This window comes from Mastomys coucha, unplaced genomic scaffold (assembly GCF_008632895.1).
Source record: "Mastomys coucha isolate ucsf_1 unplaced genomic scaffold, UCSF_Mcou_1 pScaffold6, whole genome shotgun sequence".
Taxonomy (NCBI): Eukaryota; Metazoa; Chordata; class Mammalia; order Rodentia; family Muridae; genus Mastomys; species Mastomys coucha.
Genome location: NW_022196912.1, coordinates 112,658,459 through 112,672,230, shown reverse-complemented (window position 1 = coordinate 112,672,230; position 13,772 = coordinate 112,658,459). Strand labels below are relative to the sequence as shown.

Sequence of the window (13,772 nt, the reverse complement as noted above, 5' to 3'; positions counted from 1 at the left end):
TTGAGTTACTGGCCACATGGAGTATTTATTAATGAAGATCCAAAGGTCAGTCTTCAATGCTCATTTCCATGATTTTTAGAGTCGATAATTCCTTATCATGATTACTGCCACCTTCGATGCTGGGGAGTGGAATAGATGGAGACAGTGATGTGCTCAGACAACAGAGTTCCCTGGAAGTAACCCTTTCAAAGTCATTGTCACCTTCAATGACATCCACAGAGGTTTCCTGGCCTACTAAACTATCAGAAACACTTCGATTGTTTTCATCCCAGGGAAAGGCTTCTTGATCTGTTTCGTCATTGACCTGTTGAATTATAACACACTCTGAATGCTTGGCTTTATGGGTGGGTATTAAAAATTCGCCCGGTAACGAGAACATCTTGTTTTCGTCCTTTGGCACAGCTGACAGCATGTCCAGGGCCTCCTGGTACTGCTGACGCTCACGATGACTCACTATTTCTTCATCACTTATAAATTCGTTTTCTCCTGAAATCAGAGCCTTTTGAAAATGAAGTTGATTCAACATTCTGAAATGCTTTTGCGTTGCTGGATCTTCCTCAGATATGCAGCCTAAGTCAACCTTCAGCCCATGCAGCAGGCAGCGCATCTTCCCCTAGGATTAAGGGGGAAAAGCAATTCTGAGGATCATTCCATTAGCTAAACTATTGAAACTGAACTCTTCTATCTGCAGTGCTGCTAGTCTCAGAGGATCAACATTTTCACAGTCCTGCCCCTTCCCCCTCATAAAAAGCGCAAGGGGAACTCGGCTGTTTTAAATAAAATACATTCTTTTAGAGAAACGTTAAATTCCAAAGAAAGACAAACCTCCTCCAAATGATGTTTATTTTTCTTTATATGTCGCTCAAACAATCGTTCTAAAAACCTACAAATGATAAAGAAAAATATCAGTATCTTAAACTCAGATAATCCATTAAATGTAAAATAGTTATACAATGTAAAAACTGATAAAGGCTGGAAAGTGGTTTTCAGATGAATGGTTTTCTCTGTGAAGCTAGAAACTAATCCTTCCTGCTCTGTCAAGTTCTCTAAGCTGGCAGGCAGCCTGGCTTCTGTTACGCATTTGTTTTTAAGTTACATAACAGATGCCAGTCTGTCTGAAGGATTGTGTACTATTTATGTTTCTGTGAATGTTTTAGGTGAAGAATAGGGCTGCCTGCAAAGCTCTCTCTCCATTAGACACACAGACACTAAAAGCTCCCTGTGCCCATCACCAAATCCTACAGAAAATGCTCTCACAGACTGGTTAACCTTGGCTCCTAAAGTATACACTCCACGGATGCCAAGCCTACAAAACAGCCTCCAAGTGAATGCCAGGTATTTATGCTAAACATAGCTAGATATACATAGCTAGATATCCCCACTCACCCCAGACACGGTCTCTTATGTAGCCCTGGCTGGCCTGGAACTCTGAGCAATCCAGGCTGACCTGGAATTCAGAGATCTGCCTCCTTGCTGGGATTAAAGGCGTGTGCTACCACACCTGGCCCACAGCAGCAATTTTACCTCTCTTCCTGCCGAAGCCAGGATATGAAGGCCAGTGAGAACCATGGTAAAGATGAGAAATTCCATGTCTAGAATGAGGTTCCTCTCCCCTAAGGTTACAGTTCCTTCAGAGAATTTAACGGAGAAGCTTCAGGGAATGTAGTCTTCCGACAGCAGGCCCAGTAGCACACTATTAGAAAGTCTCCTGGAAACAACTAATTTCCTTGGTCACCATCGTTCATGCTCGTCAACAACATGCGGTAACCAAGGAGGCCTGGGTTACTCTATCATGTTAAAGATCCAGAAACTTGTATCCTCCTCTGTAGCTACTGCTAACATTCTGGAATTGCACACCTGGACATTGTTCTATGCTTATGTACTTCCTCAAGCTGGGTTATATTATTTCAGTGTAAACACACACACACACACACATTTTCTCATTAATTAGACGCACGTTGAACACCTTTCATTGTGAAAAAGCCCATCCTGCACCATTTAGCTCCTTTCTCAGTCTGGTTCTATGTTTGGTCTTATGAACCAGTGAACCTCTTATCTTAATGAACCTCTTATCTTAAGAGGAAAATATAAACATTGAAGGAAACATGTAAATAGTATGCAAATTTTGGGTTTGTATTAAAAAATAAAAAGTGAGCCGGGCGGTGGTGGCACATGCCTTTAATCCCAGCACTTGGGAGGCAGAGGCAGGTGGATTTCTGAGTTCGAGGCCAGCCTAGTCTACAGAGTGAGTTCCAGGACAGCCAGGGCTATACAGAGAAACCCTGTCTTGAAAAACCCAAAACAAACAAACAAACAAAAAAAAAACCCAAAGAGTTACCATATTAACCATGTAAAATGTGCAGTCCAGTAGTGTTCCACCTCAGTGCTGCTGGGAAAAAGCTCTCTAAGCTGTCTCACTTTGAAACTTAGACACTCCTTAAGCAGCTCGTAGAGTTAACAGTTTTGCATATGTGTGTGTGCTAGCCTGTGCACACTCAAGGTCTAGGACGGCATCTGGGGCTCTCGTTCTCTGCCTATTTCGGTGAGGCAAGGGTTCTCCTCAGCTGAAGTTCCTGGTTTTAGGTGGGCTGGCAACCAGCAAACCCCGGCAAACCTCTTGTCTCTGCCACTGGCAGCCCTGCATGAGACCAGGCTTGGCTCACAATGTGGGTGCTGACCTTGGGTCCTCATGGTTGACTAGCAAGTGCTCTCAGCTGCTGAGCCATCTCCCCCACCCCCATTAAACAATATATATATATATATATATACATATATATATATATATATATTATACAAAGAAAGGAGATATGAGAGTATTAGTGTATTCACTCCTCATCTTTTTATTCCAATAATGAAAGTGTCTTCCTTCATTAAAAAAAGCAAATCCTGACGTAGGGAGGGATATAGCCACTGCGACATCTGCAGTTGCACCTTATGACTGAGAGAATGTGGAGTGCGCTTGTAGTCCTATGCTCTGCTACACACAGAGGAGCCCCATGCCTGTGAATTTTAGACAAAACAGTGTTTGAGCTGCACTAGGCATACAGCTTCCTTAAGCAATGAAATAGCTAATATGGTTTTGCAAACTCTCCATTTCACATTAAGTGTACATGTCCTTATTAGAGCTTCTATACAATGTAGTAAATGTTTATGGGCTGATAAGATGGCTCACCGAGTAAAGGTACTTGCCACCAAGCCTGATGATCTGACTTCAACTGGTAGGAGAGGACCCACTCCCACGGGTTGTCTTTTAACCCTTTCAGCACACCGTTGTGGCATGTGACCATACACACACATATATAAATGAAATAAAAATTTGAGCTGGGCGGTGGTGGCACACGCCTTTAATCCCAGCACTTGGGAGGCAGAGGCAGGTGGATTTCTGAGTTCGAGGCCAGCCTGGTCTACAGAGTGAGTTCCAGGACAGCCAGGGCTACACAGAGAAACCCTGTCTCGAAAAACCAAAAAAAACCAAAAAAAAAAAAAAAAAAAAAATTTGAAAACTGGTTTTGGATCCTCATTACAGTTTCTGATAGCAAAGTGGAATCAGGAGGGCTGTCCAGGTAGCAAAAATTCAATTCATGATATATTCTGATATAAGCCACAATATTATAATATTTAAATAAAAAAATCTATTGTTTTCTATGGAGTGTGAAAGTCTTTATAATTTACTATCAATTATAAGAATATGATCATAAAAATATAACTTTTTGCAACTTTATAAGTAACTTTAAAAAATCCTAGTGTACATCTCAACTACAATAAACATTAAAAGAACAACCCTCTAACCTGTTAGAAAATAAACCAAGTTTCAAGATTTCATCTGTCACGTTTTCCATGAAACTCAGGTACAGCAGCTCTTCTTCACTGCAGAGAAACACAGAGCATCAGAATCATTGTATGGCGAGAGAGCCCAGGCAGGAAGGCCCAGATCTCCTGTCACAGGGACTTCCACCACTGGTGAGGACAGGGAATGTTAGAAAACAAATCTGTTTTCTCATGTTCAAAAAGGAAAATAGTAAAAGTGAGAAACTAGCACCTAACAGAGCCATCTTTCTGGAAAATTCACAAGAGGAAAAAGACTAAGATGCCCCCCAGGGGTGCAGGGATGGGCGCAATGCTCACTGAGTCTTGTTCAGCATCTTGAGTTTAAGTTAGGAAATTTACTGAGGAGAAAGAATTTTTTTTCTCAAAATCCCTATAAAAATAATTTGTAATAAGCAATTTTTTTCAGATGAAAATGCTATAGTAATTTTTAAATTACTTGAACACAAAATATGTTCATTTATTATAGTACTTAATGTCTAAATTCTAGCACCTATTATAAGAAGATTAGGATTCTATTATAATTGATTCTACTTAGCCAACTCATGAATGAATGGAAATCAAGTGGACACTTGATTGCTGAATGAACTAATTAGGGTGAGGTAGCTATGTAAGCCAGTGTGTTTTAAAACCAATCCACAGAAACTTCCTTAAGAACAACCAGGCTTGGAAATAAATGAAACTATAAAATAGATTATTTCCTTGAAAACTGTAACTTAAAATTGTATCCTAACCTTTGACACCATTGATGACATGGTGTGCATCCCAAACCACCAAAGAGACCCTGAGTTCCAAGTCATTCCCTGCAGGCTTTTTTACTGTCTCAATTTATAAAAATAAGCAAGAATTTTACAACTACAATGAGAAATTATTAGTAGATGCTATTAACTTAGGGACAAATCTCTACTAAAGATAAAATGCCCATAGTTCCTCCATCAGCACTGATTAAGTGACTGGTATTCCGAAGCTGAGAGGACAGAGATGGGCTCCAGTCTTAACGATCTCATGTTTCCCCCAGTCTTAATTCTGCTTCCCACCACAGTATGAAGAGGTCAACATGCTCTTACTCAGAGTAGATTTTACTGTCTGGAGAAAACTCTGTGGAGAGTTTATAGGGTGTCCTAGAGAGAGAGAAAGGTAAAATATTTTAACAACAACATAAAAGGTTGGCATATATTCTGTGACTGGTATTCTACATTGGTAATGAAGTGCTTTGGATTTCTGTCTGCATTTTCCTATCCTGATTTAATTCTGTGGGTACATGCATGCATGTGTGTGTGCACATGTGCAATGAGTTTCAAGGACAGAGAATTAGAACTCAATTTACTTGTGGCCTTGACTGGCTCTCCCTAACAAAGGCCTGAGGGGAAAGCTGGGCCCTGAGCGTCTGGACAATCCTTTCTGCTCCCAAACACGCCGCATTCTTCCTGTGTGAGAACTCTCCTCCTTTTATCTCATACCCAGTCTCTTACAGGGGAAATGCAGTTGAGAGCCAAAACTTGCTAGTCCGTTTTGCTAGGTGTGATGTCAGCTGCTAAACACAAGGAGCAGAGTTTACAGAACATCTGTCTCCAAATAACAGATGTCAACTCGTCCCATAGTAAGGCTGCCAGAGAACCTCTCCTCAAGAGCAGCTCCTGGAGACTAGCATCCCCTTTCCCTATCAACACATTAGCAAAACTAAGTCTAACCTTTATTGAGCATTTTTATAAACTGTCTTTAGTAAGACTAACAGTGCCATGGAATTGTACAATACTAAAATACATGAGCACATGTAACTAAAATAGTACTTCAGGGGATGCTGCACATCCATTACACAGGAAAGCAAATGGAGACAGGGTTTCACTCTACCCTAGGCTGACCCCCCACGTTCAGACCCAGGTGGGAGGCTGCCACCCACCTTTCTGAGGCCTGCTGCAGAATCTCATCTTTAATACTGTCCCATGCTAAGCTTTGTCCTTGTGAGGACAAAGGAGCTGTTTTATCTTCAGCACCATTTCTCATGTAATTAGGTGCCTGGAAGATGAACAAAAAGAATAATTTTTATTTTCTTCCAAAAGTATGTTGTAAAAGAAATAAAACAGCAAATCTTAATGAAAATGAAAACACCAAAGTACCTGATATATTAAAACAAAAACCCTTTAGAACAGTTTTCCCAGTCAGTATCCCCCCCCCCCCCCCCGCTTATTTAAAGAGGAAATGACTTCATTGTTATGTTAATGAGCAACATTTTAAGAAGCATTAGGAAATCATAAGGCAAATCGTAAGTCACAGGCTGGGGCAGGAGCCTGTATGTAACCCAGCTCTGAAGAGCCAGCACCATGAGGGTCACAACTCTAGGCAGACCTGGGGCGCACGACAAGACACCCTGATCTCACTGCAAGTGCTCCGCAGCCATACTATCTTTTACAGTGTTTATGTTATTTGAGGTAAGGTCTCACTATGCAGCTTTAACTGTCCTGAAACTTGCTATGTGGATCAGGTTGTCCTTGATTGCCTCCTGAGTGCTGGGATTAAAGGTGAGCCCTCCACCTGGCTCTCCCTGAAAGTGCCCATCTTGTCTGAACCCAGCAACTAAGCAGAGTTGGTCTGGTTACTAATTGGATGGGAGGCATCATCCCCCTACACATATACCCACATTAAAAAAAAAAGAAACAAAACATAGAATTGAAATCCATGAACATGATACAAATTTGTAGCTTTTATATAAATTTGAAAAAAACCCATGATTAAAAAGCACATCTATGTCAAACACCCAATATGTCACATATGAGAGCAGCCGCAGCAGCAATGCATATGGACACTATTAACAAACAAAACAATGGCTCATTACTTGAGCAGAATCTTATGTGTCACAAAGCTGGCAATATCTTATTTGCATTTTTTATAACATATGTTTCTTCTTTTCTTTCAAACAAGTCTTCTGCAGCTCAGGATGCCTTAAAGATTCCTTTGTGCCTGAGGATGACTTTTAACTTCTGATCATGCTGCCTCTCCTTTCCAAGAACCAGAAGCACAAGCAAGCATTACTGGGGCTGGAGAAATGGCGCTGTGGTTAAGAGGGCCCAGCCTCAGTTCCCAGTGCCCACATGTCACTGTCCTCAACTCCAGTCAGGGGATCCAACACCTTGTCCTGACCTCTTTGGGCACTAGTCAATGCACATGGTACACACACATAGATGTAAGCAAAACACCCGTACACACATACTAAACAAAACAACCAGCCAACCAACCAACCAAACCAACTGCTGGGCATGGGCACATGCAGAAGCAGAGCTGGGCCAGCCTGGTCTTTGTAGTGAGTTCCAGGACACCCAGAGCTACATAGATATACTTTGTCTCCAATGCTTTACAGTTCTAAAAGTGTAAAGTGTAGATCTGTGGCAGTTAATACTTCACTAGCACTCTCAGCTCCTACACTACTATGAGGATCCGTGCTTTTCTTGATGAACATTTGGATCCCAATGTATAAACTGTGTTGCTTAATATTTTCACTTACCACTATCACTATGTGACGGTGACAGTGATGTGTGCATGTTGATGGTGTGAATGCAGGCATATGCGTGTGCATACTATAGTGCACATGTAGAGGTCAGGAGATACTTTTGGGAATCAGTTTTCTCTTTCCACAGTGGCTCTGGGGAACTAGGTCATCAGGCTTCTGTGCTAAGTACTCCTGCTCCAGGTCAATATACTTAGTTATCTACAGGCCTAATTATTTTCATAAAAACTCAAGGTAAAACCAGGCATCATTTATGAAGCCTTTCCCAGGCGAGGAACTTTGCCTACTTTGCCTTCTCCCAAGGACCCTACAAGGTTAGTTAGTTTTTTTGGAAGACACTTGGCTCTCAGAGGATATTTTCTCTCTGAACCTTAAGTGGCCCCTCTGTCAAAAGTGGCTGAGATGTAACCCACCACTTCCTACCCATTTTCAGAGGAGGAAAAAGACGTGAGTGTGATTAATTTGTTTTTGTATACCTAAATCTGTGCTTGACATTTAAATACGCAAACTATGTTTATGAATAATAAATTTAAGTCAGAGCATAAATACATGATTGAAATTACCCAAATTGAATGAGTTTAACTGAAAAATCATATTTAAAGCTATGGTATGTTAAAATAAATCATTGTTAAACATTCAAGATACAAACAATATAATGAAGTTTATAAAAGTAAAGGTAAAAACACAAGAGAATGTTATCTACTGATCTTTATATGATGTTTGATTTATAATAATATACTCATGAACAATTCTATAAAATATACAGGCATTGAAAATTCAAACTTCTCTGAGCTTTATAGCACCTTTAGGAACTTGTATACTTTTTCTGTGTGTCAGGGGTAGTACGGAACACAGCCTTGCACATCCTAAGCAATTTCTCTACCACTGAGCTATCGTCCCTGCCCTTGGTTGTTATTTTGGACACAATGTTGCTACACAGCTCAGGCCTCAAACTCATGTTCCTACCTTTACCAAGCACTGGGATTATAGACAAATGTCACCAAGCCTGGTTCTTAGGATCTGTATATTTTATTCAACTCACCATTCAGCTAGCCAACAAGCCAGCAAACCACTTGAGTGCTAATAACAGATGACTTCCTAGATTTAGTAGGATCCATCTGGTCATTCAGAGAGCACAATCACCACCTGCAAGCTGTCACATGTTTACTATATTATATATAATTAGGTAAGTGTCTTTTAGAGGTCGCTCTGGAGAGTCCAAATAGCTGTGCACATTCTAACAAGTCAAAGCACCTACTACTGCAAAGATCTCCTGTTTAGTACCTGTTTTATGTTCACTTCTGAATCCTTTGAGCTCGTTTTCTCAGCTGTCCCAAGCTTAGAGTTAAAGCTACAACATTTACAAAGAAATGATGTTACTTCTTTATAAACACAGCGACGACAAGCCTTATTGTTAAGGAAAAGTATAGTATAAGCAAATAAAATCCCAACTATTTACTTTAAAAAATGTGTAATTTCTAATAATGTATCTGAAAATAGACATGATTTGGTTCACATATGCTTCCTTTTCTTACTTGAGAAGTAGATTTCAGTTAAATATACAATAGGTAAGAGAAATGAGACTATGACATTTATAAAGATATGATAATTCCTGCATCTTTCTTTTTTTACTGATTAAACTTGATCTTTAATAATTTCAGACAAATATACAGTCATTCTGTTTACTGTCCCCACCCCCCAGCTCCTCCCACCACGGCTATCAACCCTGCTTCCCACAGTCCTGACAACTATGGCCTGCACCCCAGTTTTGTGTCATGATTGCAAAGTGGCCATGCTGATCTCTGTCTCACTTCAGTTTTAGGATCTGTGCTGCCAAATCCAGCATGGGTTTCTTCCTTCCTCCTCCAGTTGATGATTTCTATTACAGATCCAATTCCTTTTTAAAATTAAATAATGCAGATGAATTTGCTATCATTGCACCTCTTGTCTGTACTCAGAGAATCAGTCTTACAATGTTTGACTTCTTGAACAACTAAAATCTAGAGCAAAATAAATTTCAATCACTTTGCAAACTTACTGCATAGTATCATGACCCATATACTACAGGAGAAGGAAATCCTATCAGGGTAAATCATAATTTCCAGATGTCCTCTCCGCTGTTATGCCTGCAGGTGTTACCATATTAGCTGTGACCCTGTGCCAGGAAGAGACACAGGGAACTGGATAGGATTTTATTTTCCCCTTTGGGCTTCACTGTTTTACCACTGTTAATATGACTACATATCTACAAGTACAGTATCTGATAATATATCTTAAGACTTCTCTGAAAATGTAACTTTTTTTGTTTTGTTTTGTTTTTTGTTTTTTCGAGACAGGGTTTCTCTCTGTATAGACCCGGCTGTCCCAGAACTCACTCTGTAGACCAGGCTGGCCTCGAACTCAGAAATCCACCTGCCTCTGCCTCCCAAGTGCAGGGATTAAAGGCATGCACCACCACTGCCCAGCTGAAAATGTAACATTTAAAGACATAAAAAGTTCAAGAACTATGTTTACAACAATAACTTATATAGCACTCATAGTTTTAAGAACTTAACAAATCTCATAGCTTACAAAAACTTACTGTGCTGCTTCTAAAGACCCACTGGAAAGTCTATACTTACTCATTTCAATGAAAAGCCCACCTGGATCTCAAGGCTGGCTTATAAATATACAACAAAGAAAGAAATTCTGCTTCTTAGTCATTTCCACTGGCTCGCTGGCCTTGCAGTCCACTCTGGACATGCCATACAGACCTGCTTAACTCAGTCTGGGTCTCAGCTTCCATCCGCTGATCGGAAGAATCCTTTCTTCTTTTGGCAGGTGTATAGTAGCGGTACTGTGACAGAAAGGACTTGGCTTCTGTTTTTAAAGTTCGTGGAGTGAATGGCGATTGCTTGTTAGAGAAGAGATCAGAGTGTTTTTCCAACAGATCTCCACTCGGTGTCTTGGAGATGACTACCTGGAACTGGTGGGCACTTCTAGGCCGTCTGTCACAGCCATGTCCACAGCCTGAGTGCCTGGGTGGAGAGGCACTGGGGTGCTTCTGGGTGCCATTCATGAGCATCTTACTCGATTCAGGCAGACTTAGATGCAATCCCTCTGAAGAAGGGACAAGTGACTTCGAAAATGATGGATATCTTGTCATTTCTTCTATTAACACATTCTGGTCTTGTGGTTCCCCTGAGGGCTAAGAACATTTGATATGATAGTCATCAGCTGCATGGTCACTGGGGAATCTTGGGACTCACTTATACATGCATCTCAGTTCTAACTGAGCACTTTTTTTCTCACAGTCATGGGGTTGGATGCCAGGGCTTTGAGCTGTCAGGCAAGTGTTCTACCACTGAGATACCCTCCCAGCCCTGTCCTTATTTTCTAGAAGAAAGGGAGGGCCAGAACCACAGATACAAGATGGTCTACTCATTAATATTATAGATTATCTGTTTTAACAATTCATCTGAAAAACTATCAATCTTAGAATTTGTTTATAGCACAAGGAATTTTTTTTTCTCACGAACCATTCATTTTATTGTTTTGTAGTATGACACAGAGCTTTGACCATGCAGGTTACCAGGTAACCGTGGAAACCAAACAAGGGAGGCTATGCATGGTGCCTTCATTTTTCATACATGAAACCTGCTGTCTGTTCTTACCAGGCCAGCCAGGGTGCTCTTCCCTCTACCCTTTCTCACTCTGGCTGAGCTCTGCCAATGGTCATATCCCACAGCTTTATATTCTACTCCTTTGGCCCAGGAATCTCTCTGCTCATTCATTTCCTAGCACAAGGAATCTTAAATTGACCTTAATTCCTTTCTTGATAACGTATAAGTCAGCTAACTTACAAACTGATATATCTAAGTAAGGAAACTATATGACTATTAAATAGGTCTAGACACAGAATGAGTATTCTGTCTTAAATCATGAGGCCTAATGTTATTATTTCAGCATATTACCTTTAAAAAGTGCTCCCAAACTAGGCTCATATTACTGTTGGTGTACAAAGAGCTTGTCTCTTTGGAAAGAAATTTCTGAATCCTACAGAGCTATTGATTAATAACCATAAGAATTATTTATACCCAGAGGAATGGTGTAAGCTTGTTGCAGCATTTTCTCCTGTCCAATCACATTAGGGCAGTGATGGGCCTGTGATTGTACAGGAATAGAGAGGTGGAGCTAGAAGTGGAAGAGGAAAAAGGGCAGAAAGCAGGAAGGGGCAGAGGATTATCATCGTGAAGGCAGAGGAAGATGACGATTCAGACCCCGAGTGGTTATAACAACCAGGTTAAGGTTTTAACAAAAATAGATTAATTGGGTCAAAACATTGTCTTTATCATTGGGCATTGAAATTATTGTGTTGGTATCTTGAAACTGTGATCTTATTATTATATAAACCTGATTAGATAATTAAGCCTTAAGGGTCATCCTTTACCAGGTACTAGGCGATAGATGAATGATTGTGGGGGTGTGTAAAGCATTGCATGTGAGCGAGATGTTGTTGCTAGCTGGGAGAAAATAGCAAGAGCCCACTGGGACATAGGGTTGTGGCCAGATGGTACAGGCACTAGAATGTGGTACAGTGGGAAAGAGAGTTTGTAGGATGGATTCTTTTTTTTTTTTAAATATTTTCCACAACATAAGCTAATCCCAGAGTAAGGAGAAATGTATAAGGCATTAGATTGACTGTAAAAGGAAGTCCTATCAGTGTAAAGTTTTACTAAAATGAAATACCAAAGAGAACCTTTAAGGAAAGAAATACAGAGGCTGGGGGGCCACTGAGATGGCTAAATATATGTGATTCACTATACAGTGTTTCTGTGATTTGGGTTTACGTAAAGTTCCTGTAAAGAACACCTACAAATCACAAAACAACTGAGTAATAAATCTCTTTCGTGGACAACAGCAGAAGAAATGATGGACCAAGATCTTACAACTGTCTGTTAGATACTCAAACAGTTGAAAACAACTCCATTGAAGACCAGGCTAGGTGCAGATTATGTGAAAAATCTAATACCTGTTTTACAAAAGTTCCAAGTTGTTTATGTTTTATAAAAGAATGAATAGATTTTGATTTTTATTATTTGGGCTGCTTTGAAATGTTTCATACTCTATTCACAAACACGGAACACATCCATATAGTTGATTAGTATTATAGGCCAGAGCAGCTGCATCTGTGGGACTGCAGCTGGAAGGGAAGCCTTTGGAAGGTCCTGAGAGCTGACATCACGTGAGTCAGGGTGAGCAGAGAGCAGTGTGGGAGGTGAGGATATGTGTTCTGAAATATGAGCTCCTATGCAGAACCTGCTAAGACACTAGGAGGCCAAAGCCAGCATTTTAAATTGTAACTCTCTTTTCAGTGAGAATATTCTCTAACTATAGTAAATATCTGTTAACCATAAAATCCACCCAATTATTAAAATATACTACCTAAATTAATAATTTAAGATAACCTAAATGTGTCCAAAGTATTAATCATTAAAGCTTATTAAAAATGTAGGCAAACTGGTTCCAGCAGTGGCAAACAGAGCCTTTGTCCCATAAGCTCCACTTTCCAGCCCATGGCCCTGCCTGGATTCCCAGAGGCCTGCTGACACCAGGGACAAACAGGAAAGACCCAGCTCCCCGAATCCTCTACCTCTCAAGTCCCCGTAAAGCACACCCAATAGCAGTAAACTGCCCCCTGTCCCCTGCACTCCATTTTCCAGCTCACAGCTCTGCCTGCATTCCTGGAAGCCTTTGGTACCAGAGTCAAGCAGACAGCAAAAGGCCAGTATTAAGTACACAATCAACAACAGTCAGGGCAATAAAGCACCACCAGGGCCCAGCCATCCTACGATATATAGCAAGCCTTGGAGATCCTAACACAGCTGAAATATAGGAAAATGACCTTAAATCTAATCTTATGAAGATGACAGATGCCTTTAAAGAGGAAATAAATAAATCCCTTAAAGAAATTGAGGAAAACACAAACAGGTGAAGGAAATGAATGAAACTGTTCAAGAAAATGGAAATAGAAGCAATAGAGAAAACACAAACTGAGGAAATCCTGGAGATAGAAAATTTAGGTAAGAGAACAGAAACTATAGACACAAACATCATCAACAGAATACAAGAGATGGAAGAGAGAATCTCAGGCATAGAAGATAGAAGAAATTGATACATTGATCAAAAAAATGTTAAATTTAAAAGTTTCTGACATAAAACATCCAGAAAATATGGGACACTGAAAAGACTAAACCTAAGAAAAATAGGAATAGAAGAAGACTTCCAGATCAAAAGCCTAGAAAATATTTTTAACTAAATCATAGAAGAAAATTTCCCTAACCTAAAAAAAAAAAAGAGATCCCTGTAAACATACAAGAAGGGTGTAGAACACCAAATAGACTAGACCAAAAAAGAAAATCCTCCAACCACATCATAATCAAAACACTAAATGCACAGAACAACA

General features: G+C 40.2%; 1 protein-coding gene across 4 annotated transcripts in view; it reads right to left on the bottom strand.

Moving 5' to 3' along the window:
• The window catches only part of Spata7 (spermatogenesis associated 7), a 38,708-nt gene continuing 24,936 nt past the window's right edge, over nucleotides 1–13,772 (bottom strand). For all 4 annotated transcript variants that reach the window (XM_031355614.1, XM_031355613.1, XM_031355615.1 and 1 more), the window contains 7 exons: nucleotides 10,081–10,514; nucleotides 8,612–8,678; nucleotides 5,726–5,841; nucleotides 4,893–4,946; nucleotides 3,790–3,867; nucleotides 826–883; nucleotides 1–613 (listed from right to left, as the gene is read on the bottom strand). In XM_031355614.1, coding sequence (XP_031211474.1) covers nucleotides 47–613; nucleotides 826–883; nucleotides 3,790–3,867; nucleotides 4,893–4,946; nucleotides 5,726–5,841; nucleotides 8,612–8,678; nucleotides 10,081–10,514 — 1,374 coding nt within the window. In that variant the 3' untranslated portion in view covers nucleotides 1–46. The remainder of the gene's footprint in view (nucleotides 614–825; nucleotides 884–3,789; nucleotides 3,868–4,892; nucleotides 4,947–5,725; nucleotides 5,842–8,611; nucleotides 8,679–10,080; nucleotides 10,515–13,772) is intronic.